Source organism: Thunnus albacares, chromosome 6 (assembly GCF_914725855.1).
Source record: "Thunnus albacares chromosome 6, fThuAlb1.1, whole genome shotgun sequence".
Lineage (NCBI taxonomy): Eukaryota > Metazoa > Chordata > Actinopteri > Scombriformes > Scombridae > Thunnus > Thunnus albacares.
The window spans coordinates 16,135,834-16,163,356 of record NC_058111.1 but is presented as its reverse complement, the minus strand read 5'-3'; the positions used below and the strand labels follow the sequence as shown (position 1 = coordinate 16,163,356).

General features: G+C 42.1%; 1 protein-coding gene and 1 long non-coding RNA gene across 7 annotated transcripts in view; both read right to left on the bottom strand.

Annotated features, from left to right (window-relative positions):
- Nucleotides 1-835: 835 nt before the first annotated feature.
- LOC122984315 lies at nt 836-3,024 on the bottom strand. Its single transcript, XR_006403857.1, has 2 exons — nt 2,985-3,024; nt 836-2,421 (listed from the first exon to the last, which is right to left on the bottom strand). It is a non-coding gene; the product is annotated as an uncharacterized LOC122984315 (long non-coding RNA).
- A 12,260-nt stretch (nt 3,025-15,284) lies between these two features.
- The window catches only part of si:ch211-195m9.3 (galaxin), a 28,368-nt gene continuing 16,129 nt past the window's right edge, over nt 15,285-27,523 (bottom strand). For 3 of the 6 annotated variants that reach the window (XM_044354955.1, XM_044354954.1, XM_044354951.1), the window contains 11 exons: nt 26,953-27,132; nt 24,267-24,431; nt 23,478-23,491; nt 23,027-23,049; nt 22,809-22,909; nt 20,096-20,187; nt 19,217-19,302; nt 17,594-17,750; nt 16,661-16,808; nt 16,510-16,563; nt 15,285-16,401 (listed from right to left, as the gene is read on the bottom strand). In XM_044354955.1, the coding sequence (XP_044210890.1) occupies nt 16,103-16,401; nt 16,510-16,563; nt 16,661-16,808; nt 17,594-17,750; nt 19,217-19,302; nt 20,096-20,187; nt 22,809-22,909; nt 23,027-23,049; nt 23,478-23,491; nt 24,267-24,431; nt 26,953-27,132 (1,319 nt within the window). In that variant the 3' untranslated portion in view covers nt 15,285-16,102. The remainder of the gene's footprint in view (nt 16,402-16,509; nt 16,564-16,660; nt 16,809-17,593; nt 17,751-19,216; nt 19,303-20,095; nt 20,188-22,808; nt 22,910-23,026; nt 23,050-23,477; nt 23,492-24,266; nt 24,432-26,952; nt 27,133-27,523) is intronic. The other 3 variants (XM_044354952.1, XM_044354953.1, XM_044354956.1) reach the window with 3 other exon arrangements.

The window sequence follows — 27,523 nt, the reverse complement described above, 5'->3', positions numbered from 1 at the left end:
TTTATCATTAGTGTATGACACAATAGTTCTTATGCTTTCAGGTCCATCCTCACTCTCTGTGGTATTTCTCTTATTTATTATCTTATAAGATAATTTTATGTGCAAACTATCCAGGTGATCTGATATTTTAGCATCCAGTTTCTGTGTTTGCAAATGTGAACCTCAAACCAGAATAGGTCCTTATAACTGTTCATAAACTCTATAATAACATTAAAGTTCAAATAGTAATAATAATAATTATTATTATTACAATTCCTTTAGTGCTTGAACCCCTAATTAAGGTCAGCTGGGCCTGCTCAGCATTGTCATACATGTCATAGATCATGATGTTGATTTATGTTGTATCATGTGGTTTACCTCTATGGAAAAACCTGAGTTTACTGCTCTAAAAATTAGAAATATGTCATGTTTTGGTTAAGTCTGTCTGGTAGAAGTTGATAATGTTATATTTAAAGGATCTCATTTATACACAACTCCTTTTTTCATTTCAATGACCTAGTCCATAATGACATTTTAAGTACTTTGGAGTCTCCCTAAAAAAAAATCTCTGGTATGTTCTCTATTATGGGTGTACTCGTGTTATTTAGACATTCCAGTCTGCAACATGGACATATGAGTCATTGTGTTGGAACCATACACAACCACACCACCCACTTTAGAATGAAAGCTATGGTCTGATTTTGCAGTGCCCAAACAAAAACTGTCTTAGAAATGCTTTAGATATGACCTCATAAATTACATACGGTACAGAGTATACAGTATCAATAAAATACAAACTGGGTACATATAGCCAGGCAAAAATATTGGTACAAGGCAAAAAGACAAGAGAGGGATGTAGAAATAAATATTTTATAAGGGTATGGTAATTTTGTTTCACATCTGCCCAGGGAAAGATGGAAAAATAGCCTTTTGGCTAACTCTGGCGTGTTTAAAGCAATGTTAATTAATGTACACTGTCCCTGTTATATAAACCAATAAACAGTGCAGACATTCTTGTTCACCCCCTTTCATTGTAATTACAAAGCAAATATTAGGTATGCAGGCTGTAATACATTACTATGTATATGTTTACTTACAAAGATGTATTTGAGATCCTACACAGCATATCAGAAGCACAAAAATTTGTTACACCATTTTTCCTGGTACCTACTGGCTTGTACCCTGTATTGATCATACTGTTTTATACACACACACATATTATATTATATTATATTATATTATATTATATTTTTGTGAGTGAGTTTTCAGCAAAATAATATTAAGATCAGGCCACATTCATTAAGTTCAAAGTAAAGTCCATCAACAAACATAACAAGAGATGACCACCCCTCCCTACATCATTTCCTCTGACTGTCTCATGAACCCTTCTCCATTCTTCCCATAAATCATAGTTAAAAATTCCCTGTAAGGTCCACTCCATTCCAGGAAGCTACATGCTGTGCCTATATGTGAGATTCCTTTCACAGGATGTCCTTTTAAAATAAGGAAAGTGTTCTTTGTGGCCTCTTGGGCACACAACTGGTTAACATTGTTTTTGTCACATCCTACTGCGACTTTTGGACTCTTTGTGTTTTTGTTCTTTTGACTTCCTTGGCTTTTATTATCCTTCTGATGCCCTCTGACTTTTTCTGTTTCTTTTTGAGGGACTCTTTCATTTGTGTTGCATTTGTTCCCTGGTTTTGGTTTTCTCTGTTCCCTTGTGGTCCCACAAGAGAGGAGCCTGATAGCTGAGGGCTGATTCATTATCTTATAAGATAATTTTATGTGCAAACTTTCCAGGTGATCTGATATTTTAGCATCCAGTTTCTGTGTTTGCAAATGTGAACCTCAAACCAGAATAGATCCTTATAACTGTTCATAAACTCTATAATAACATTAAAGTTCAAATAGTAATAATAATAATAATTATTACAATTCCTTTGGTGCTTGAACCCCTAATTAAGGTCTGCTGGGCCTGCTCAGCATTGTCATACATGTCATAGATCATGATGTTGATTTATGTTGTATCATGTGGTTTACCTCTATGGAAACACCTGTGTTTACTGCGCTAAAAATTAGAAATATGTTATGTTTTGGTTAAGTCTGTCAGGTAGAAGTTAATGTGATATTTAAAGGATCTCATTTATACACAACTCTTTTTTCATTTTAAATGACCTAGTCCATAATGGCATGTGAAGTGCTTTGGAGTCTCCCTAAAAGCATCCAGAAAATTCTCTGGTATTTTCTCTATTGTAGGTGTACTCATGTTATTTAGACATTCCAGTCTGCAACATTTGCTTTGACAGAGAGAAAGAAAGAGGGGGGCAGGGGGGACAGAAGAACAACAATCATAACAATAGCAGCAGCAACAGCAACAGCCAGGGAAGGATGCCAACAGGACTGTGAAGGACCGCGAAGGCTTGGCCCACTACCCAGGGTTACCTGCGAGATGAGAAAGCACAAAAAATTGGGGAAGTCCCCCAGCAGTTTAGGCCTATAGCAGCATAACTAAGGGCTAATCCAAGGTGAGCCTGGTCGGCCCTAACTATAAGCTTTATCAAAAAGTAAAGTTTTAAGCCTACTCTTAAACATAGAGAGGGTGTCAGCACCCTGGATCGAATCTGGAAGATGGTTCCACAAGAGAGGAGCCTGATAGCTGAAGGCTCTGCCTCCCATTCTACTTTTAAAGATTGTAGGAACCACCAGTAAGCCTGCTGTGATGGCCGCACTTGCAGCCACACAGCCATTTTGAAGTTTGTATCCCAGCTGGCACTCACACTTTGGTTTCTTTTACATTTGTAGTTAATTCTTTCCTCAGTTAGCTAATTTAATTACATTTCACATTACATACAAATAAATAACAACACACTGGATTTTGTTTCATACATCATACTCATTTTATTGTACAGTTTGGCAGTACATTAGTTTCTATTTGTAGCGCGCACATTTGGTTAACTTTTGTACAGTCATTAGTTTAAGTTCTAATTTTCCTTTTTTTGAGTTACCAGTGTTGGGGTGCTGCCCCTGGAGGACATCTGGCCAGGCCTGGGCAAAGGATGTGCAACAGGACATGGAATGGTTAAATACAGGAAGTGGCCAATTGGGTCATACCAAGTCCTGCCACCTCATGGGGGGGAACTGTTTATTTCAAGTTTAGTCATATTGTTTGTTTCTCTTTATTGAATGTTTAGTTGGGTATTTTTGGTTTAGTTGAGTTAACCTGTGTTAGGGGGGAATTCTGTTGTTTATTGCTTAGTTGGTAGTGGTTGTCATTTGTTAGTTACCCCTCTTCTGTTATGGTCTGATCGGCCGCCAGTATATATGTTCCCCTTTGTGTTCATTTAGGAAGGTCTGTTAGTAGGGTTAAGTTCACTTTAGTTGAGTTCTGTTTATTTGACCTCTTTTATGGGCCCTGAACTTTATTTACATAGTTTGTTATTTGTACCTTTTGTTTGCATTTTTTGGGTAAAATAAAAACCCTCTTTTTTGAAACCACCTGAGTCTCCTTTGTCTGCCAGCTCGGTCCCTTACACCTGCATTCTGGGAGCACAGTGTTCTAGTAGGGTAATATGGTACTATGAGCTCTTCAAGATATGATGGTGCCTGACCATTAAGGGCTTTGTAAGTTAGGAGAAGGATTTTAAATTCTATTCTAGATTTTACAGGAAGCCAATGTAGCGAAGCTAAAATGGGAGAAATGTGAGCTCTTTTTTTAGTTTTAGTCAGTACACGTGCAGCTGCATTCTGGACCAGCTGGAGAGTCTTTAGAGACTTGTTAGGGCAGCCTGATAATAAGGAATTGCAATAATCCAGCCTAGAAGTAACAAATGCGTGGACTAGTTTTTCTGCATCTTTGTTTGTTTACTTTAGTTCCTGTTTTATTTTTAAATATTTCCTCCTTGTGTCTGGTCACTTTACTTCCTGTGTTTGATTATTTCATGCGTCTCACCTGTGTCTCGTTTCCCTCACCTGTGTTTCATTTGCAATCACTCCCTGTGTATTTATAATCCAGTTTTCAGTTTGGTCTTTGTCGAGTTGTCTGCTTTTGTTCTGCCTTCGCACTGTGTATGCGCTGAGTTTTTTTTTTTTTTTTTCCTGTGTTTATGGTCTTTGTTCCTGTTCCAAGTGTCTCTTGTGATTTTTGAGTTCTTTCATTAAATATTCAGCATCGTATCCAACCTGCTTGCCGTCTGCATTTGGGTCTACCTGCTCCATTCACCCACCTTTGTGACAGTTTTTCCCACCATGACCAACACTAAAGTCCACCCTATGCACCTTGCAAAACGCATGGTTGTTTCCTAACCATAAACTGGGATAGGAAGCAAGTCTGAGCCAGTAACAGCTGTAATGTGATGAAAGTCTGCATGAATGCTATTTCAGAATTTGAGGTGGGTGAATGGCGTTTACATGTGTTTAGTCTCCACTAAAACTATAGGTACAGTTTGAACTTTAAGGTTGGGGGTTCACAAAAAAAACATCTAAAAGAGGCTTTGTTTACATGAAAATTAATAATCAGGATAACAGCAGGTGCATTTTCATATCCTGACTAATATGCCCAATGAATTATGGAATAGTGCAGGAGTAACCATAGGCACTGAACTCGCACAAACTGCAAAACCCAACAGTAAACCAGATACAGATCCCAGCTATTAGTGTTTCTCCAGATATGAGCCTTGCAGGCTCGTTATAGGCTGCAAGGTAGGTATATTGTTGATATTGTTGATATACCTACCCCGTGGAGTCTAATATGAACCTCAGCATATATGTTAAAACACAGAGAGGTCTGTAGTGTATTGGGATCTCCGCCAGGTGAAGCGCGTAACCTCTCCTTCTTTGCCTGTCATGGGTGCATGTACAAGAGTGTAAGAGTGACCATGCAGGCTACCATACCACAGCATTATACCAGAACCAACGTTTAATGAAAGTAACACAATTAATTTACCCCTTGTATTTACAATACAATTAGGGTTTTTTTGTTTTGTTTTTTTACCTTTATTTGTCCAGGAGAATTTCACTGAGAGCAGTGCTCTCTTTTTCAGGACTGCCCTGATCACATTCACATAGTTCTGCATTCATACCTGGAAGCTGCCCAGTACAACCAAATTCTGATTGGAGCCAGGGTTAAGAGCCTTGCTCAAGGGCACCTCAGTGGTGGTAACGAGGGAGGTGCAAGTGCTGCTTCTGTGTTATTATAAAAAAATACAGATAAAATTTAACCTCTTCCACTCCACCCCTCCCTACCATAGACTCGTTTTTGTCCTTTTAAGGGGGAGACAGCGGATGTTTAGGGGGAGATAGCAGGTCATCAGTATACGCAACATAGAAGTGGTATACAGTATCTGAAAACTGGGAACTTGAAGATTAATTTAAGATGCAGCTCAGCACTGCGTGTCAAGTTTTAGTAATAAATATTTTGTCTTGGTTAGGCACTTATTCAAATTTTAGAGTATATAAGGGCTTAGAACTGTAACGGGTATAGGTTGGACCCAATAGCAGCACAAATGACACGGGTATAAACTTTGCAGTCTTTATTTCACACGATGTCAGGGCAATATTAGCACGGTCAGAGAAACACAGTTTTTGAACCCCGATCTTCCACTCCCACAGCAGACAAAGACCAGGGAACAGGCAGGCAGAACTCAGAGTCAGGGACAGAAGGCTGGTGGGTTTACCGGGGCAGAGACGAGGGGCGATGGTCGAAGACAAGCTGATCAGAAACCGGGAAGGCAGTCCAGTGAAGATAGCAAGATGACTGAGCATAGTAGCGTAGACAATCTGACAAGGAGGGAGTGGGCCGAGGCAGCTTATATACTGGCTGATTGCAGATGATGAGCAGGTGGGAGCGCCAGGTGAAGGTGGTTGAACTAATGAGGGGTGTGGCAGAGCAGAGAGTGAGACTGAATGATTGGATGATTGGATGATTCCCACAGCAACAGGTGAGGGGGAGAGCAGACTCTGACAGAACCCTCCCCTCAAGGGATGGCTCCCGACATCCCAAAAAAGGCACTATAAACAGGGCAGGAGATGGGACTACAACTCCTGGGAGTCGGACCAGTCCATTTCCTCAGCCGGGTGGGTGGAGGGGGTCTGGTGGAGGGATTCTCCATCATCTGTAGCTTCCCCCAAGGAACGGCCCCCCAGAGGCCGGTCTGGTGGAGGCAAAGTGCGGGCTCCCCAACGGGCAGGCATCTTAGCTGGCTGGTCAGGATGACACCGATGAAAATCAGCAATGAGGTTGGAGTCGACGATGAAACGAGCAGGAACCCAGGATCTCTCTTCCGGGCCATACCCCTCCCAGTCCACCAAGTACTGAAGGCCTCTCCCCCGCCGGCGGGAGTGCATCAGGTGATGCACCGTGTAGACTGGACCCCCGTCAACAATGCGTGGAGGAGGTGGTGGCGGTGCTGCAGGGACCAAGGGACTGTCATGGACCGGCTTCACCTTGGAAACATGGAAGGTTGGATGGACGCGCATAGAGCGCGGGAGCTTCAACCGTACTGCAACGGGGTTGATGACTTTCTGTATAGTGAAGGGTCCAATGTGTTTAGGTGCCATCTTCCTGGATTCCACATGGAGGGGCAGGTCTCGGGTGGAGAGCCACACTCGCTGACCCGCTTGGTAAGTAGGTGCAGGGGTGCGGCGGCGGTTGGCGGCGGCAGTGTAGCGGTCCACAGACCGAAGGAGGATGGAACGGGCCCGGAGCCAGGTTCTGCGGCAACGGCGGATGAAGGCTTGGACAGACGGGCAGGAAACCTCCTTCTCCTGGGTGGGGAACAACGGTGGTTGATAGCCGTATGCACATTGGAAAGGAGAGAGGCCGGTGGCAGAGCAGATGAGGGAGTTGTGGGCATATTCTACCCACAACAGCTGTGAGGACCAGGAGGAGGGGTTCTGGGAGGCCATGCACCGCAGGGCCGTTTCCAACTCCTGGTTCATGCGCTTCGTTTGCCCATTGGTCTGAGGGTGGAAGCCGGAGGACAGACTGGCGGTGGCACCCAGGAGACTGCAGAACTCTCTCCAAAAAACAGAGGCAAATTGAGGCCCACGGTCTGACACCACATCGACAGGGAGGCCATGAAGACGGAATATGTGGAGCAGGACCAACTGAGCAGTTCTCTTGGCTGAAGGGAGCTTGGGCAGAGGCACAAAGTGGGCCATTTTACTGAAGCGGTCCACAATGGTCAGGATGACAGTATGGCCTTCAGAAGAGGGAAGGCCTGTCACAAAGTCCATGGAGATGTGGGACCACGGGCGGTGGGGAACAGGAAGAGGCTGCAGAAGTCCTGCTGGGGCTCGGCGGGAGGTCTTGTGTTGATTACAGACCGGGCAGGCTTTGACGAAGTCCTGGGTGTCCTCTTTCAAGCTGGGCCACCAGAAGCGCTGGAGGAGGGCGTGCTGTGTCCGTCGAGCACCAGGGTGGCAGGAGAGCTTGGAGGAGTGGGCCCACTGCAGCACCTCTGACCTCAAGGCTGGAGGGACGAACAAGCAGTTTGGCGGGCAGGAGCTGGGACCAGGCTGTCCCTCAGCCGCTGCTCTCACCCTCTCCTCGATGTCCCAGGTCACCGCGGCGATAAGACAGGACCCAGGGAGGATGGGCTCTGGCCCCTTTCCAGATTCCTCCGCTCTCTGGAATTGCCGGGACAGGGCGTCGGGCTTGGCATTACGAGACCCAGGGCGGTAGGAGAGGGTGAAGTTGAACCGGGCAAAGAACAGGCACCAACGGGCTTGGCGGGAATTCAGTCTCTTAGCCGATCGGATGTACTCCAAGTTCTTGTGGTCAGTCCAGACCAGAAAAGGCTCTTTGGTACCCTCCAACCAATGCCGCCACTCTTCAAGAGCCATCTTCACCGCCAGCAGCTCTCTGTTGCCAATATCATAATTCCTCTCGGCAGGCGACAGACGCCAAGAGAAGAAGGCACATGGGTGGAGCTTCTGGTCAGTGGCAGAGCGCTGGGACAGGACAGCCCCTATCCCCACATCAGAGGCATCCACCTCCACAATGAACTGGCGATTAGGGTTGGGCATCTGAAGGATGGGTGCTGAGGTGAACCGTGTCTTGAGAGTTTGGAAGGCTTTGTCAGTGGAAGGTGACCACTGAAAAGGCACCTTGGAGGAGGTCAGGGCGGTGAGAGGAGCTGCCACGGAGCTGTAATTGCGGATGAAGCGGCGGTAGAAATTGGCAAAACCCAGGAAGCACTGAAGCTGTTTGCGGGACTCAGGAACAGGCCAGGAGGTGACGGCAGAGACTTTAGCTGGGTCCATCTGTACACTGTCTTTTGCGACTATGTACCCCAGGAAGGACACTGAGGAGGCATGGAACTCACACTTCTCAGCTTTAACAAACAGGGAGTTCTCAAGGAGGCGCTGGAGGACGGCTTGGACATGGTGAATGTGATCATCTCTGGACTGGGAGAAGATGAGAATGTCATCCAGGTAGACAAAGATGAACCGGTTGAGCATGTCTCGAAGAACGTCGTTTACCAGGGCCTGGAAGACGGCGGGGGCATTGGTGAGGCCGAATGGCATGACGAGGTACTCGTAGTGCCCTGTCGGGGTGTTGAAGGCCGTCTTCCACTCGTCTCCCTCTCTGATGCGGACAAGGTGATAGGCGTTGCGCAGGTCAAGCTTGGTGAAAATGGTGGCCCCCTGGAGCAGCTCGAAGGCGGAGGAGATGAGTGGCAGCGGGTACCTGTTCTTGATAGTGATGTCATTCAGCCCTTGGTAGTCAATGCAGGGTCTCAGGGTCTTGTCCTTCTTCTCCACGAAGAAAAAACCCGCCCCGGCAGGAGAGGAAGAAGGACGGATGAGACCCGCAGCCAGAGAGTCATTGATATAAGTCTCCATGGCCTTTCTCTCGGGCTCAGACAAGGAGTACAGGCGCCCCTTAGGGGGTGAAGTCCCAGGCAAGAGGTCAATAGCGCAGTCGTAGGGACGGTGCGGAGGCAGAGATGTGGCTTTGGCTTTACTGAAGACCAGGCAGAAGTCATGGTACTCCGGCGGCACCCTGGAGAGATTGGGCGAGGAGCTGGGGCTGGGTGAGTGAAGTGGCAAGGAGGCTTGCTGCAGGCACCTGAGATGACAGGAGGGGCTCCACCCTTGAATGGCCCCCGTGACCCAGTCGATGTGAGGGTTGTGAAGACGGAGCCAAGGATACCCCAGGATGAGAGGCAGACGGAGTGAGCTCAGGATGTGAAACTGGATTGTTTCGTGGTGGTTGCCAGAGAGCAGCAGATGGACAGGGGAGGTTTGATGTGTGACGTTGCCCAAGATGTGTCCATCTAGGGCTCTAGCGGGAACCGGTTGTGGCAAGGGAACCCGCCCGAGCCCCAACTGAAGGGCCAGCTCCTCGTCAATGATGCAGGCATCAGCCCCAGAGTCAATGAAGGTAGCCATGGTGTGGGGACCGTCCGGAAGGAGGAGCCGGGCCTGGAGCAGAGCTCTTTGGGGACGGGGAGACACTAGGGAAGTTGGGCTCACCAGGATCTCCCCCATTACTGATGAGCCCTGGCTTTTCTTTGCTGGACATCTGGAGATGAAGTGCCCTGCTGCTCCACAGTAAAGGCAGAGGTTGGCCTTACGGCGATGCTCCTTCTCCTCTGGGGTGAGGGAGGTGCGTCCCAGCTGCATAGGCTCAGGATCCCCTGTATGCAGAGCTGAGGAGGAGGCAGAGTTGGCTGCGACGGCACCCCCATGGGAGCGGGACGGCAGAGGGCGATGGCCTCCCCCTTGACGCTTCTCTCGTCGCCGGGCCTGGATGCGGAGGTCGATGCGGGTGGCCAACTCAACCACCCCATCCAACGTGGTGGGCAGGTCATGGGAAACCAGTTCATCCTTGATGTAGTCGGCCAACCCGTGGAGGAATGCGTCACAGAGGGCCGAGTTGTTCCACTTGCTTCGGCTGGCTCTGGTGCGAAAGTCTATGGAGTAGTCTGCCACTGTTCTCTCGCCCTGTTTCAGTCCAATCAGACCTCCGATTGCCTCAGGACCACAGGTATCCAAGCCAAATACCTTACGAAGCTCTGTGGCAAACAGGTCAAAGGAAGCACAGGCTGGTGACCGTCTCTCCCACTCGGCTGTCCCCCATAACCGAGCTCTGCCCGTCAGATGGTTGATGACGAATGCAACCTTCGCTCCCTCAGTGGCGAAGGTGCGGGGCTGCAGAGCAAACAGGAGAGAGCAGTTGGTGAGGAAAGGGCCACAGGTCTCTCGGTCACCCTCGTAGCGCTCCGGGATTCCCACCTGGGGCTCAGGGGCATCCATGGGTGGCAAAGGGGCTGGAGCAAGTGCAGGAGCAGTAGCAGGCGGAGCAGGAGGAGAAGCAGCCCCAGAGGCTTGAGGGGCTTGGGTTAGCAGGGCTGTTAACTGCTGCAGCTGTCCAGCTAACATTGTTAGCGCCTGCTCGTGGGCTGCTGCTGCCTGTTTGGTTTCAGTCACTGCTGCTGTCATCATGGCCTCATGTTGTTGAAGGACACCTTCAATCCTTTCAAGGCGACTCAGCGGTGAGGGTTCGTGCGCTGGATCCATAATTGGTCAGATTGTACTGTAACGGGTATAGGTTGGACCCAATAGCAGCACAAATGACACGGGTATAAACTTTGCAGTCTTTATTTCACACGATGTCAGGGCAATATTAGCACGGTCAGAGAAACACAGTTTTTTAACCCCGATCTTCCACTCCCACAGCAGACAAAGACCAGGGAACAGGCAGGCAGAACTCAGAGTCAGGGACAGAAGGCTGGTGGGTTTACCGGGGCAGAGACGAGGGGCGATGGTCGAAGACAAGCTGATCAGAAACCGGGAAGGCAGTCCAGTGAAGATAGCAAGATGACTGAGCATAGTAGCGTAGACAATCTGACAAGGAGGGAGTGGGCCGAGGCAGCTTATATACTGGCTGATTGCAGATGATGAGCAGGTGGGAGCGCCAGTTGAAGGTGGTTGAACTAATGAGGGGTGTGGCAGAGCAGAGAGTGAGACTGAATGATTGGATGATTGGATGATTCCCACAGCAACAGGTGAGGGGGAGAGCAGACTCTGACAAGAACATTATGATGGAAGTATATGATGGCCATTCCAATGTTTCCCCTATAATTGTGTAACAGGGTCAACTGTGCAGCATATTATAATCACACAAAATTTGTAAATAGTTAAATCCTGACGTGTCACTCCTCCAACAAGTGGAACATTTAAGGCTCAGTTCACTGTACCCTTACGTTCACTTTTGTGGGTGCCCCCCCTATAAATGATGTCCCCCACCTTTACCTCTCCCCTTTTGTTATACTTCATAGAAAAGGTAAGCGACGTTGTGCACTCCCTTTTTTTTGAAGTTTGTTTATCAGTTTGGACTTATTGTACAGTATGGTAACACAATTCCGTTATTTGATTTGTGTAGGAGCCTGAGTTAGCGTCACGATTGACCGGAGGATATTTTCTTTTCATTTACTTCTGTTAGGTACGTTTTCTGTGTTTTTGGTGTGTTTGTTGCAACATGGCTGCCCCTTTTTGTTATACTTCATGGGAGAGGAGCCTAAGTTAGCGTCACGATTGACCGGAGGATATTTTCTTTTTATTTACATTTGTCAGTTGCCGGAATGAATGGTGGCCTCCAACGAAACACTCGTCTGAGCCTCTTCCTTACGACACAACACAGAGTCAACCGGTTACAATTGTACAGGCCTGGCGGGGCACCAGTCCAACAAGAACCCTTGCCAGGCCAAAAAAAATTTTTAATGCCAAAAATAACACCAAATATCCATTAATTCCAAAATCAATAGCGTTGGGGGGCCTCTCTGTGCAGCACTGTTCCAAAACGCGAGTCAACCTCTGTGTCATTGCTTGGGAAACTCTTGGTAGTGTAGCTCCTTTAAGGAATAGGGCAGTGCATAATGTGTGTGCGCAGCAGGTGTGTGGTTGAGCGAGAGAGCGAGCAACAGAAAAGTGATTTGAATGCGAGCGGAGCAGAGGAAAAGCAGCAAGTTGTCAATCTGGCAGTAAATGTAGATTACAAGCTACAGTGTGTCAGTTAATAAATGCTGCAGCTTCTTGAGACCAAAAAAAGTCTTGTCAGTTTCCCCAACTGCTGGAAATGTGAAGGGGGTTAGCCCTGAAGTTAGCAACAATGGATTAGCCTAACCTAACAACGCTAAACAGAGACTGGAGAAATGTGTGGCCACTGAGTCTCTCCTAAGACTCTGTTTTGCTCAGTTTCAGCGCATCAGCCCCTTTTGGAGCATGGAACACGGTGGGAGAAACCCGCAAAAAACAGGAGAGTTGACAGTTCTGAGTGTGTCAAAAGATATGGGCTTAGAGGAGGTCTTTACCAGGACGGAGTAGTACGGAGGCCACGACCTTGGGCCTCAACAAGGCTGTGAGAAATGGATGTATAAGAATGTCACACTAAGAGTGCATCATAGTTGCAATTTAAGATTAAAAAAAAGAAGCAAAGAGATGACCAGGTAAATTGAAATGATTCTGGTCTTAGAGTGATTGGAGCCCTGCAGGACTGTGAACTCTGCTACCTCTCCGGTGAGGGGGTGAAGTTGGGTTGCCTCCCAAATGGCAATTAGTACTATGAAATATGAGTGATTGAAGGTGCCTGCTGGGTATATTCTTGCATAATATTTACGCAAGAACAGTGATTAACTCTAACAATAATGCCAAATTATTTTTAAATAGCTCAGCAGAGATGATGGAGCAGATCAAGTCTTAACCTGAAACAGCCCTTGGCTTAGTTGAGCATGGAGAGTCCCAAACTGATGCTTCATGGTTTGTTTATTTCTCATAATTAGTCACCATCTCGTTGCACCATGAAAAGCACAGTGAAAACTTTAGAAAAATATACAAAATACAAAATTAGAATCCATATCCATAGCTAGGAGGTTTTTGGCCTCATACAACCAGAGCTTTGAAGTGCTATTTTGTCCAGTGCTCTTAAGGTCATGGGAAAGGTTGAATATAACTAAAAAAAATTGCAAGAGTGAAATGATAAGGGAGAAATTTTCTACCTTTGTAAATTAGAGTCTATTTCTGTTTTATGTGTCTTGTAATTATTTCTTATACAGCGATGGAGGGTGGATTGAAACTCTCAAATATCTGATGTTCTGAACCACATCTTAAATAGGGAAGCCAGGACATTGTCAATGTCAGTAGTAGTATATCATTAGCACTGATAAATGTAGTGCTTGTTGTTGTCCAAAAGCTATTAAAATACATTAATGAGCCACACTGTTGCACTAGGTGACATGTCCCTTCAACATGAAGATTATAGTCATGGTATTTTGTTTAGAAATTATTCCAAAGACTAATAACAGCAAACGCCACTATGCATGTACAGGAACACTGTTCTATTTACAGAGCTTTGGTAGCTTGTTGTGCTACATATCAGAACCTCTTTGTACTAAAGTTATTTACAATGTACAATGTAGTACAAAGTCAAGAGACTGTGATATATACATGGCCGGACTGGTAAAATCATTCAGGCTGGGAAATATACCGTCAAATATAACCCCAGTCAGGCCACTTTTTAAGCGGGGGGTCTGGGGGTCCTACACTAGGAAAATTTTAGTTACAAAGACTTTATTTCCTGCATTCTGGTGAATTTTAGTGAATGTGAATAACAAACTAATGAGCCAAAAACTGGTAAAACCAAAGGTAGATATCATTAAGGAGGGAGACAACACTGCTACTACTACCACCAATGCTAGATGCTGCTAGATGCACCAATGCTACTCTCCCCACCTTCAAAAAGAAAAAAGCAATAGCACAGCACACCATATCTTTTAATGTACCAATATAATAGAGTTAACAACTCTCTTCACCTATTCAAAGAACAGAGCAAGAGCACAATAACCTTCTCAGTTTACTGATAAACACTAACCGTTACCCATCAAAGGTTAAAATAGCCCTTTAACCAACACAAACATTAAATAACATAGAATAGTGTGACAGAAGATGTTGTGTTGTCTCAATAATTTTGAATTATGAGCTCAAAGTATGAACCAACTGACTGAAATTTTCACCAAAACGGATGAATTTTAAAATAATATTGACCACATTAACTAGACTAGATATCAATGTTTTTGAGGAAATTAGAAAGGGAACTACCACTTTTATTATTGATTGTCCAGTTTCTTGGCAGTTTCAATCTTGACAGGTCATGATGATGATGCATCGCTAACGTTAGCTACGTTAGCTAGGTAGCAAACGTTAGCTAGGTAGCAAACGCTAGCTAGCTAGCATGTTTACTTACCTTTCTTTTTTTCTCTCTTTCCTTCTCTGCTCTACCTTTCCTTTTTATTCCGCTGTCATTCTTGCTGCTAAGTCATTAAGCACGAAGTTCACTTGCTGCCAAATGAAATATGTAACTGCCAACTACTCTCTCTCTATCTCTCTCTCTACTCTACTGTAAGAATGTTGGACAAAATCCATAGTCCTCAATCTGTGCAAGAACACATGTTCAGCTGAAGTTGTTAGGAAAATCGTGCAACAGCATCAGTAGGAGAGTAATTAAGGAGAGGAGGAATGATTGTGACAATAACCTTTTCACAAATATATTATGAGCATCTAAGTGTCTTTTTTTTGTCCCAGACAGACAAACACTTCCTGTCTCTGTCACTGGGTGTGTTTTAAAGGTTGCCAGAAACTGAACAAAGAGGAGAATTTTTCCTTTGCCACTCCTATCTGAAATCCTCACACTGTTGCAGAGAAACACAGCAAAACAGTCTCCTCTTGACTGCTGGAGCTCTTAGTCAGAGCCAAAAAAGCCCACACAAAAACGTCAGACCAAAATGTACATCCTGTGATTTCAGAAGTACGTTTGTGGTGAAAAACAAAGAGAGGATACAACAATAACTGTTTTTTGTTTTTTTTTACTGAAAACTTAAAAACACATTAGGCACCCAAAGTACTGTATGTGGTGTCACATGTGAGTCAATTAAAAATAAACATGCAATTTAAAATTGTATGTTTATAAGTCAAACATACTGTATTAAAACATGCAATACTAAGTGTTTATGTTGCTTTTATGAAAAATATCTTTGGTTAGATGTAAATTGTTTATGTCTTTCACATACAGTTGTATGAATGAGTAAAGTACAGTACAAATGCAAAACAGATGCTATTTTCACAATTTCTTAGTGTATCACAGTACAAAAATTATATTCACTTGATTAACAACTGAAGCATGAATGCACCAAAGGAGAAAAAAAATAGTTATGGTGAAAAACAAATCAAAGTCACCACAATGGAACCACTAGGTGATAAGGTCATCCACATACATATTTGTATCCCTGATATTTTTGATGAAAGGCAAATTCATTACTAGCTTCATAAATCATGACACGAGCAATATTTTATGCCATTTACATATAAACATACAATCATATGAGTGGAGGACATGTGCAAACAATTGACATTTATGAGTAGATCTGGACAAAATTCAAAGGTATATAAAAACAATGAAAATTAGCATAATATTCTGAAAAACAAAACATATTAGCTGTTTAGCTTATGTAAGAATCAAGCTATGTATTGATACACTTGCATGCTGCCACCATGATAGCTAGGAAGTCGGTTACTTTCACACCAAATTAATATTGGTTGTATAGTTTAGACTGCAGAAACCAAGGTTTTAATGCTGTAGCTTTTGTCAAACTTTGGAAAATAATCATAGTAGAATAGGAGGAGTACTTCACAGTGTACAGTTGAATTTGTCACCATATTGGTCAATGTACTAATTACTGTCCTTAGTAACAAGTGGTATAAGGATTACAATTAGAAACTCAGTAAAACATCATAGTAAATAATTCAAGTAATGCCCTGCTACTTTGAAATTTGGGATTGTTTACTTGCTTAATGTCTTACCAGTAGTTGGTTGGTAGGGTTGATATCAATTTTGTCTTTGTCCGTGCATAGCCTCCATCGGAAGAGGAAGAATACACCTAAGGTAACTCACGTAACTCCAAAGTTGTCATATTCATACATTATATCTTCTTAGGTAGCTGACAAGGCACGATTAAGACTACATTCAGAAATCACCTGGGTTTTGGTCAAAATTGGAAAGTGCATAAACCCTGCAGCTTCACTGTGAGGACAGGGCCTTTGGAGGGCTGCATGCAGCCCCAGACCATCATTGCTCATAACACTTAGAAAAAATGAAATCGAGTGACTGAAGGTCAGAGTGGTGTTTGAAATCTGCAAAGAAATTCAGATCATTAAAGACGTAGGTCTTGCCAGGGATCAGTTTAGTAGAATCATGAAAGAAGTAGGTCTTGCCAGGGATCAGTTTAGTAGAATTGTAGTGATCAGGTATTTTCAGGAAACGAGGCAAAGCCAGAGGTTTCACCGTTCCGTTTCTTCCATGGATTTTCAGCACGTTTCTGAACACGACGGTGACCAAAGACACACTCTCCACAGTCCCGATGTACACTAAACAGGGATATATACACATACACATTAAATACACAAATCCACATATACTGTATGCATAAACAAAATTTGTTTCCAAGTTCACATGTTCCCCCCCAAAATACTTACTTTCTTTGCAAAGATCTGTTTCATTCAGATTGTTCAGTGACAGAAGTCTGGATTCTGAAAAAGAAGATTTCACAAATTATTGATAGGAAACATACCACTGGAGTCAAAATGACAAAAAACAAAGCACAATTCCGTAAGGAAAACATCCAACCTGCACACAACTGACTGACTGGGCTCAGCTTCCCTGCACAGCATGACCACAGAGTGGAGTTATAGTAGAGGTGACCACAGCATCCGAATCCTGTCTTGATAGGGTAGAGCACCTCGTTGTCCTCACTCGAGCAGCATACACTCTTGACCCAAAGAAGGAATATTATAAACAGTTTGAATGGTCACATTAATTGGCAGCAACAAAATTCTTCTTTGCCATTCTTTCCAGACATATAACATATACAGATATCTGTCTCTCTCATGGATCTCATTGGGGCAGAATTTTAGGCATATACATACATTTACTCTACATTTACTCTAAAGTAAACACATGATTGTGTGTAGGTTTAGATTAGAAATGTTTCTTTCCATTTGGTCTAAGAATATGTGCAGGGTCCTCTGCCTTTGCCCATAACTAAGGAAGGATCTGTAAGTCTTTATTCACAAATAGACTGAGCGATGGTTGCAAGTTTGCCATGCTTTGTCAAACGTGCAGAAAAATAGACAAAAAGGTGACACAATATTGATACAATATTTCAAGCACACAGAATCTCACATTACCACTGCTTACAGTGAGGTTGCTGTCTTTGGACACCTTTTTACAACTCTGAACAAAAGGTTACTCATGAATGCACTGATGATTTATGACATGTGAAACTTTGGAGTTGTTGAAGGCATATTTTTGTTACATTTGACAGAGCTTTGCTAGTTGTTTCCTATAATTTTTTGACTGCCAAGACAAGCTAAATACACCCTGGGACTACAGTATAATTAAAAAAAAAGATAGTATGTAAAAAGAAAAATGAGCATATTTCCTCAAAACTACTTCAAGATACATTTTAGGTCATAGATATAAAAAAAAATTAAATGAAATTGTCTCTGACAAAGGAGCCAGTGGACTGTTGTTATTATCATTGTTATCAATAAAACCTACTGATGAGGAGTTATGCAGAATGGATCCACAGCACTGTTCGTCATGTCCTTGCTCGCCTATGGACGTCAGGTTGTACAGTCTCCCTGCACAGCACTTCATCTGTGGGTCTTTAATGTCATAGGCTTTAATCCCACAGCATTTTAAATGAATCTTCTCTCTATTGAGATGTACGTGTGGAGAAACACAGATCTTAATTAATATCAAATGAGGAGGGACAAATAAATAAGGTATATTCTCTATGTAGGGTATCTGCCAATACCAATTATAACACACAATACCAGTGCTCTCTTTTTCCTAAATTCAAAATCTTAATACCTCACTGCATGGAACATTATTTATGTACAGTAAGAAGTAACATGATATCAGGTGTTGCTGTTGCACTGAAAAATTAGTTGGCCGCCCATAAGTGCTGAATAAAGGTAACTAATATTACATGACATGATATTGACAAAGAAACTGTATTTAATGTGGATTGGTTATGTCATACCCAAATCCACCTCTAACTAAGACAGATAATTCTACATTCACAGGAGTATGAGTTAGAATAAGTTTTCTCTGGATGTCACGTTGCAGGATAACTTCTTTGGAGCTATATTAATCAAGTTTTTAGTGCTAAGAGCGGGAGAACGGAAAAAGAGGCTGACAGACAAAAGCCCTATTATCAGGTTGATCTGGCTAACACATTAACAAACACTGCCAACTTACACACCTGGCAGGCACAGAGTTGGCCACCTGACCCAGACAGATACAAAATCCTCTCTCCTTTTGATTCCCACCAACTCCTCCAAAAAAATATCTAGGTTTTTTGCTAGCTAGATGTTTGACTTTCTTCATCAGCTAGTTGCTAACTTTGTCTTTGTGCTGTTTGATGCTGGCCAGGTAGCGTACAGTGTTTGTTTGTGGAAAACAACAAGCTGCTGGAGCTGGAAAAAAGACTGATGAGAGCAGCTGAGAGTTGACCACACAGGAATAACCCCAAAACCAAAACTGTGACCTAAAGTAATGGTAAAAAGCTGAGAGAGCTGCAGAGTTCGATGGGTAATAATAGTCATTCCCTGTGGATTAATCACCACATGTGGCTGCTTTCATATTACACATTATCACAAATTTACATAATTAAAAATATTGATTACTGCAGCTGTAATCAGAATGCCACACCAAAAACATACAGTTTTTTCCCTGTTAAAGGGACTTTGGGGGGAAGTATTTCCATTTTTGTAACATGCACATATCTGTTTTAAATTTTAAAACTTAAAAAAAAAAAAATTTACCCAGACAAACTCATTGACTCTGTCGCTGCATGCCAGAAACTAAACAAAGAAGAGACCAGGTCATTCTGGCTGCTGGAATGCCACATGCTTTCAACACTGCGTAAATAAGCCACAGAGAATTTTTTCCTTGCCACTCCTGTCTGAAACCCCAACCCTGTCTCAGAGAAACAAAACAAAATTGTTTCCCACATGTCCTCCAGACTATGGAAAAAAACAGACTCAACTGTTGATCAGCAAGAGGGAAAAAGACCAGACGCCAGACTCAGCAATATACTAAGCTAATAAAAAAAGGTCTTCAGTCTCACTGAATCTGTCTTTTCACAGACAAGCATGCACACATGTATGCATTCACCTGTGTCCATCACAGCAGATCTCAGTATCAGGCCGGTAGACTTCTCTCCCACAGCAGTGCTGCTCCAGTCCAGGTAAGCCATGAAACTGAGAAAAACATATAGTCCCTTTAGCCAGGTTGTAAGGAATACTGTCCTCTGAACATTCTTCTCCATCTTCTCTGCCCGCGTACAAGGTGTTATTACAACAGAGAACTCCAGGTTGCGCGAAACTATACAGAGCCTCTCCGCAGCAATTGAAGAATCAGAGAAAATACAGTAAATTGTGCATGAATTCATGAATTCTGACAAAAATATGAGGAAAAAAATGCAGACCAAATGCATAAAAATCTTTTCAAATACTACATTCTACACATAAAATATGTACATGTTGTGCAAGTCTTACCAAGGCATTGTTATATCATCCTTTTGCATACGCACTAACGTTAGCAGGACTTCTTATCCATTAAATAAAAAACACCCTCAAATTCTGTAGTAAGGGGCTGGGAGGAGCTCCGAGCTCTCTCTGTGATGCTGCACCAACACAACAGAGGTTGTTTTCTTTACAGTGATAACTGGGATACTGGGACTTTGTGTAGATTATATTGCAAATATGCTAAACTACTTTATCTACTAGAAATGCTGCCTGCCTGAAGGCCAGCCAATTAGAAAAACAAGCACTGGAATTTTTTTTCTAACCTCTGAAGTTCTTTTTTCTTGGAGTTCAGTGAGTTCATTCTTAACTCCTTTTAAAAAAAACTAATTAGAACAAAATTTAGAATAACGAGTGATTGAACTGTTTTTTAGTAGCCTACAACACCCACTGGGGAGGGTAGTTTAAGTTTCTTACAGAAGAACACAAAGTCTGCAGTGAGAAACAGAAAAGGTTATAGGTACATTACTTGATCAATCCAAGGCTTCCCATCAGATACACAGCCGTCACAGCAGACATGTGTACGTGGGTTATACACTGTCGGTACAGCATCACATTGACCTAAACAGAGGGGTGTGTGGGTGTGCAAGGGTGGATACAAGACAGAGAAATTAACAGCAGCAGTGACAGTAACTTGGCAGTAACTTGAGTCTTGGAAGTGGGCCTGGGGATGAATGACGACTGAGAGAGATGACTTCATGGGAAATCCCAAAGATAAAGACAACAATAGATGAGGGTGAGAAAAATTCAGCACCACCTTTTAAGGTTTTCTCTAGCAGCTGCAACATTTCTCATGACAAAACCCTCTTTGATAAAATATTACATGATGTTTAAACCTCCAGAGTGCAAATGAAGGGAAGTGGAAGGGTGTGGACTCCCATTTTATACTGTTCACAAAAATACACAAAAAAGATAAATGAAAACTGCAGCAGCAAAGATAGGGAAAGGGAAAGATAGGGAAAGTGGCGAGTTGGAAGTCTTTGACATTCATTATTCATGATTTGTGCCACAGACCCTATTGTTGTTAACATTATTATTACATATTATTACTGATTTTCTATTACAAACATGTTCCCTTGAGTTGCTTATTGATTAGAGGATGACCTGCATGTAATTAAGACCTACAGAAGCTTCTTGATGCAGTGACTCATTTGATATTTCAACACTTTTGGTTAACTATTGGGTGTGTCCTGGCATTGTACCTTTTTAAACCATGTGAACAACTTTTGTCACATGTACATCCTGCCCTCTTTCCCCACAGATACCACCCACATCTCCCCTGACATCAATCTTGTACATTAAAAAAATAAGAATTTAATTTTTGTGGTCTATGACCAGACATACTCCACTCTTTCCCTGGAGGTGATAAGAGGACTGGCATTCCAAAGGCATCGGTCAGTGTGGTTTATGTGAAGTCCTTTACCATTCATTCTTCCAAAAGAAAAATGAAGCAGGTGAAAAAGGACAAACCTAACATCAGAATGCAAGTTTAATTCTGTTTCTTATGTTCAGCACAGAGGAGTAAAATGCACAGATGTGCAATAGTCATTTAGCTTCAGGACTGAAGCTGCCCTCTCCGGTAGATTCTTTTTGTACTTCCTGGACTGAATTGTGACAGCCTTTTAGTGTTGCTTGCTCCTGTGTGCTGTCATCTTAAGTGTGGTAATAAATATTTTAAAAAATCATTCATTCAGTGAAGAAAGGGGAAAGGGGGTGATTTATCATTGTTTCAATTACCAAAACAAACTGTGATTACATTTATGTGACCGTTAGCAGCTGTGTGAAATATGACTCTCTCATCAGGAAACAAGTGGAAGGTGCAATTAACAATGAACTTTGCTTTCTTTTACACATGACCATGATCTTTTCTTAACCTTAACCAAATAGTTTTTGTGCCTAAACCTTACCTAGTATTAACAACAGCTGTGGCAGATCAGCAGACAGTGTTTTGTGACAGTCATATGTAACAGATTTAGAAGGCACTGGCTATGTTGGGTCATCACTAACACATGTTGTTTTGAATCAATAATTTCTCAAACCTTATGCAGGGGAGTTATATTAACTATAATATACAGTATATGCAGTGGAGAAACGTAATGAACACAGCTGCTTCTGTACAGGGGGTCAGTGACTATTAAATATGAAAATTATGTGACTCATATGCTATGGCCACCACAGTCACCAGATCTCAATGCTACACAAACACTAAATGAGGGAATATCTATCGGAGGAATGGTTTCCATGCCTCTGGTAGAGCTTTAGGATGTATGCTAAAGTATGCAATATATGCTCAGGGTGGCCCAATACCTTCCTTAGACACTAATTTGTCACCCAGCAGGTCACCCAAGTTGTGAAATTCCAAAAATAAATAAGTACATAAATAAGTTATTAAAAAGGACTGCTTCTAGTTGATCCTGCTCCCACACCCATATCTTACTTTTCCCATCCCTTTGGAGAGATACTTTCTCCAAAACATGTCATCTGCATACTATATTTTTTTTACTGTTGAATCTATCCACACAGTATTTTGTGTCAGAGATAAGGATAATTTGGAACTACGATTAGGCAACACACTTGTGGAAGCAAGGGTTTAAATTGACAAGTTGTAGCAGAGAATCATTTTTCAGAAGCCCATCATCTTTGGCCATTCCTGTATAATGGTTTACCATAAAGACAAAATGAACAATCAGGATATTTTCTTTTCTAATCAACACCTCAGGAGAAAATCTGGGGATGAATTTACAAACTTGGTGATCTGGATTCCTTGACGAGAGAATGCTATTTAACCACTAGCTGCAAGTTAATATCTTTTTTAAAGAGCAAAAAATCTTGTGTCTACACATTATTTAGGGGGACAGGAAACCACTTATGTTTTAAAATAAATTATAAAGATTTGGGACTACAGACATTAATTGCATAAAAAGAATAGCTTAACAAGGTCTCCTGAACCAGTAACATGTTAATCTTACTGTATGCTTCAGTTACTTAATGTGTCCACAGACAAGTCAGTCATGAAAAGATTAACAGCTCTATTAAATAAACCTGCTTGTCAGCTATATCTTATGATGTCATCTTACTCTAATTACTTACTCTAAGCTACATAGACAGGCACCAACATAATAACATAATGTCCCATCAGATAACAACTGACAGATGTAACACCCACACAACCACAGTCATACCTGCACAGCACCAATGGGGCTCTGTTTGGTTTCTCTCACAGCAGCGGAATTCATTCGGATTGTAACATGATGACCCACAGAGGTGTGTCTGAGGCTTGGTGCTGTGGATTTAAAAAGATAAGCAAAAAAATAAACACAAAAGCAGCAACACAATGCATGGACACACAATTCCTTATATATATAGTTGTGTTGGTCTCAGTATGACAAGTAAACCTTACCAGTTGGGCTTTGAGCTTGGTTTCTAAAAAACAAAACAAAAACTATGTAAATATATTATAGGGCAACACACTACTACACAACTCTGACCCCTATCATCATTATCAATACAATATACACTATGGCTTTAAAGCTGATCATGATCCTGTTGAATTAACACAGTCTCAACAAAAACATTATGAGCCTCACAAAGGTCAGCTTTATTGCAGAACTACTGTAGTGGATTTAATTATACTGTAAGGTGTTCTGTTTATTTACCCCCTTTATATTATATTGTATGCAGAACACCAAAATGAAAACAAAATGTATTTTGTTGTGATTTGGCGCTATATAAATAAAAATTGATTGATTGATTGATTGATTGAATAAGGAACATATATGAGTGAAGTTATTGTTATGGTTAGCTGTTGAGACTCTTATAACATGAACTGAAGAGAGGCGTTTGTTTCTTACCTGTTGTTGCGCACCTGTAGACAGAGAGCACATTGTACTTTTAGGATGGAATACATGTCATTTCAGCAGAAAAACAAAGTGCATGCATTGTATTCATTGTATTCAGTCATTGTAAAACCATAGGCGTTGGTGTCAGTGACACATCCTGCATGTCAAGACATTTCCCTTAATTACTCTCTGGCTCCTGGAGACTCTGAACACCAGAAAAAAAAACCTGACCAACAAAATAAATCACACATGTCTGTGTTAGGGAGATAAAGTATGGCTTTCCAAAGAAACAGATTGAGGAAATAAGAACAAGTATTGCATTGTTGGAGGTCCCACCAGCCGCATCATTCAAACACACGGCAATCATTTCTCCTCAAATAAGTAAAGGAAATCTGTGATTAAAAATCAGATTGCAGTGTTATTTATGTCATTAAAAGGCTATATATTCAATGAGGGTCTATCATCACCAACATGTCTATGTAATAATTCGAAGTTACTGCTTTCTCATTTCATGGGAGTGAATTGCAGTGGGCATGCAAACTTAAAAATGTTTACCAGAAAATATAAACCTGAGGGTACAACTTAAACTGATTTGCATGTTTCCTGTGTGTTTTTTATTGTCTACCGTTTGCTGTTGTGCTTTTATATGTTTTAATTGTGTCCTGCCTAAGGGACTGGAGATGAAAATTAGCTCAAGCTAACTCTGGTGCAGTACATCATGGGACTGTACATGGTCCCAAAAAATACAATACAATAACATTAAACTGCCTTATATAGATAAGGGATGATGGTCAGACACACCTGACTCCTTTGAACACCGTTGTGAACAGATGGGCTCCTTCTTTAAAACATCTCCTTCTTGAAAGCAGCACTCTGTCTTGGTGTTGTACAGCTCATGTCCACAGCATTGCTCATCTGGTGATTTCCTGATCAAGACCGTCTCGTTCGGACCACAACACGGCTTTTCTTCATCAAAAGCCACTGTGGAAAAGATCATGAGTATACTTAAAACTGTATCATGCCACAAGTCAGGGTACAAGCTATCATGTATCCTGCAGACAACAAGTGAACAGAAGATGCATTACATGAACAATTGTGCAAGTCTGAGCTAAAACAGTTGCAACATAAGCAGAATGAAGATTTTTTTTGTCGTCTCCTTCAATAGTTTTGTGTCAGAAAATCATCTTATCTACATGTGACGTAAGGAAAAATACCCAATAAGTTATATGTATTTGTAGTGGTGCAGCTGCTATTGCTGACATTATTTCAATTCATCCATAAATTGTGTCCATGCTCTGCTCACCTTTACCACAACATTGGGCATTTGGCACAGGTCTGACTATGATAATTGACTGGCAGCATATTTCATTGAGTGGGTTGTAGGCCTTCAGTCCACAGCAATCTGACACCGTTTTACTTATACCCTGCGTGATATTAACTGTGAAACAGAGATCAAGTCATATACAAACATCAGCACTATAGTTGAACAGTGCTACACTTGGGGGTGGCTGTGGCTCAGGAGGACGAGAGTGTGGGTAGTTCGATCCCCAACTGCTCCTGTCCATATGTTGATGTGTCCTTGGTTCAAGATACTGAACCCAAATTGGTTGTGCCAGCACCTTGCATGGTAGCTTGCCACCATCCAAGTGTGACTTTGTGCATGAATGTGAGAGTGAATGGGTGAATGAGCAGCAGGAACATTGTAAGCACTTTGGATGGTGGATGGGTGAAACACATGTCATTTCTAATCAGTTTCCTCAATGTGACTTAAGCGGAAAGTGTCTTTAAAAGTAAAATATAATTGTCATTTTTAACACAGTTGGTATATATACGGTCTATTGCAGTTTTATTTTATTGTAATTTTAATCAATCCCACTGTTCACAGTTTTTTTGACATAGCTGTGACTCAAAGCATATTTTTATGCTTCAAGTCTGTGCAGCTATTGCATATTTGGCTCTGAGAACTGCCAAACAGTAACAGCACTGTGTCTGAAAGCATTCCTGTGTACTGACGGAGTCTATGCACAGGAATGCGTAGACATGGCACGAAACAATAGCCCTGATATTTTTAGTTATATAGTCTACCCTAACTGATATGAAATATGGTGGGAAAAATATTAAAAACAATACAGTTCAACAGCACCACAAATTACAGCCTCCAAAATGACTCTGAAGTTGAATCAACACCTCTCTAAAACAGATTCAACAAAAATGGAACATTATTACATTCATTAATGTAAATTTAATGATGGGCTGTTGTATTACACTGCACTCGTTTTCAATAGGTGTCATCAGGTAGGTGTATTACCTTCTGCTGTTTGTAACTCTGCCAGCATTTACGTTGCTGTGTGTTATTCTATTCATGTGACAGGTTTTACAGTTTCAATTGAATTGTAAAAACAAAACCACAAAAATATTTGAAGAAGGCTTTTCACATGGATAAGTAACAACACAAAGGTGTTCTTTGTGTTCATGAGCATCAAGAGGTTTATGATAGATGATAGACCACAACACAGCTGCTTTTTCTATCAAAAGCCACTGTGGTAAAGATCATGATTATACTTAACACTTTATCACACCACATCTCAGGGTACAAGCTACCACAAATCCTGCAGACAACAAGTGCTTGGATAGAAAAGAACAGAAGATGCATTACATGGACAATTGTGCAAGTACTTCTGTATTTTGTGTATAATTGTCATTTGTAACAAAGTATGTATACGTTCGGTTGCCAATTTTGTTTTATTAATCAATCCAACTGTCTGCACAGGCTGCATAGCAGCTAACCCTTTACATGTGTGGCTGCAACCCAAAGCCTATTTTTAAGCTTCAAGTCTATTTTCTTCCGTTTAATGCTAGATTCCTTGACGCCAAGCGAAGGGTCACATCCAAAAATCTGTGTAAAATGGCTTTATTCTTCTCAAGTTCAGTCTGCAGGTGTTTTTGAAAGTGAGAATCAGCTCCTGTTGCGGCCAATAATGAGTACTGAAGGCTTTTCCATTATAAATAGCATTGCTTATGGGGCTTGTGTGTCTCATGTTCAGGAATTTTTTTGTACATTTTTTGCCATTTGATGTTTGCTAGCTTAACTCCGTCCTTGCTGTTCAACACACTTGTGGATGGTTTTGTCTGCTCATGAGAGAAAAGATGGCATGGGATGAAATACAGAGCCTGTCCACTCTCACTGTAAAGAAGCCAGTGCACATTAAAAATAATTTGGGAATGGTTTCCCTTCCATATCTTTGGCTAGATCTACTTTTTCTGCACTTCTGTTAGCCCATTTGTGAACTATTCTGTATTTTGTTGAGTAGTAAGCTTCTCTGACCGCAGTCATGGATCATCTGGCAAATACTCTTCAGGGTTCCAGCTAGTTCCAGCAGTACATCAAATAGTAACATTTATGTTTAACACTGTACATGGTCCCAAAAAATACAATACAATAACATTAAACTGCCTTATATAGATAAGGGATGATGGTCAGACACACCTGACTCCTTTGAACACCGTTGTGAACAGATGGGCTCCTTCTTTAAAACATCTCCTTCCTGAAAGCAGCACTCTGTCTTGGTGTTGTACAGCTCATGTCCACAGCATTGCTCATCTGGTGATTTCCTGATCAAGACCGTCTCGTTCGGACCACAACACGGCTTTTCTTCATCAAAAGCCACTGTGGAAAAGATCATGAGTATACTTAAAACTGTATCATGCCACAAGTCAGGGTACAAGCTATCATGTATCCTGCAGACAACAAGTGAACAGAAGATGCATTACATGGACAATTGTGCAAGTCTGAGCTAAAACAGTTGCAACATAAGCAGAATGAAGATTTTTTTTGTCGTCTACTTCAATAGTTTTGTGTCAGAAAATCATCTTATCTACATGTGACATAAGGAAAAATACCCAATAAGTTATATGTATTTGTAATGGTGCAGCTGCTATTGCTGACATTATTTCAATTCATCCATAAATTGTGTCCATGCTCTGCTCACCTTTACCACAACATTGGGCATTTGGCACAGGTCTGACTATGATAATTGACTGGCAGCATATTTCATTGA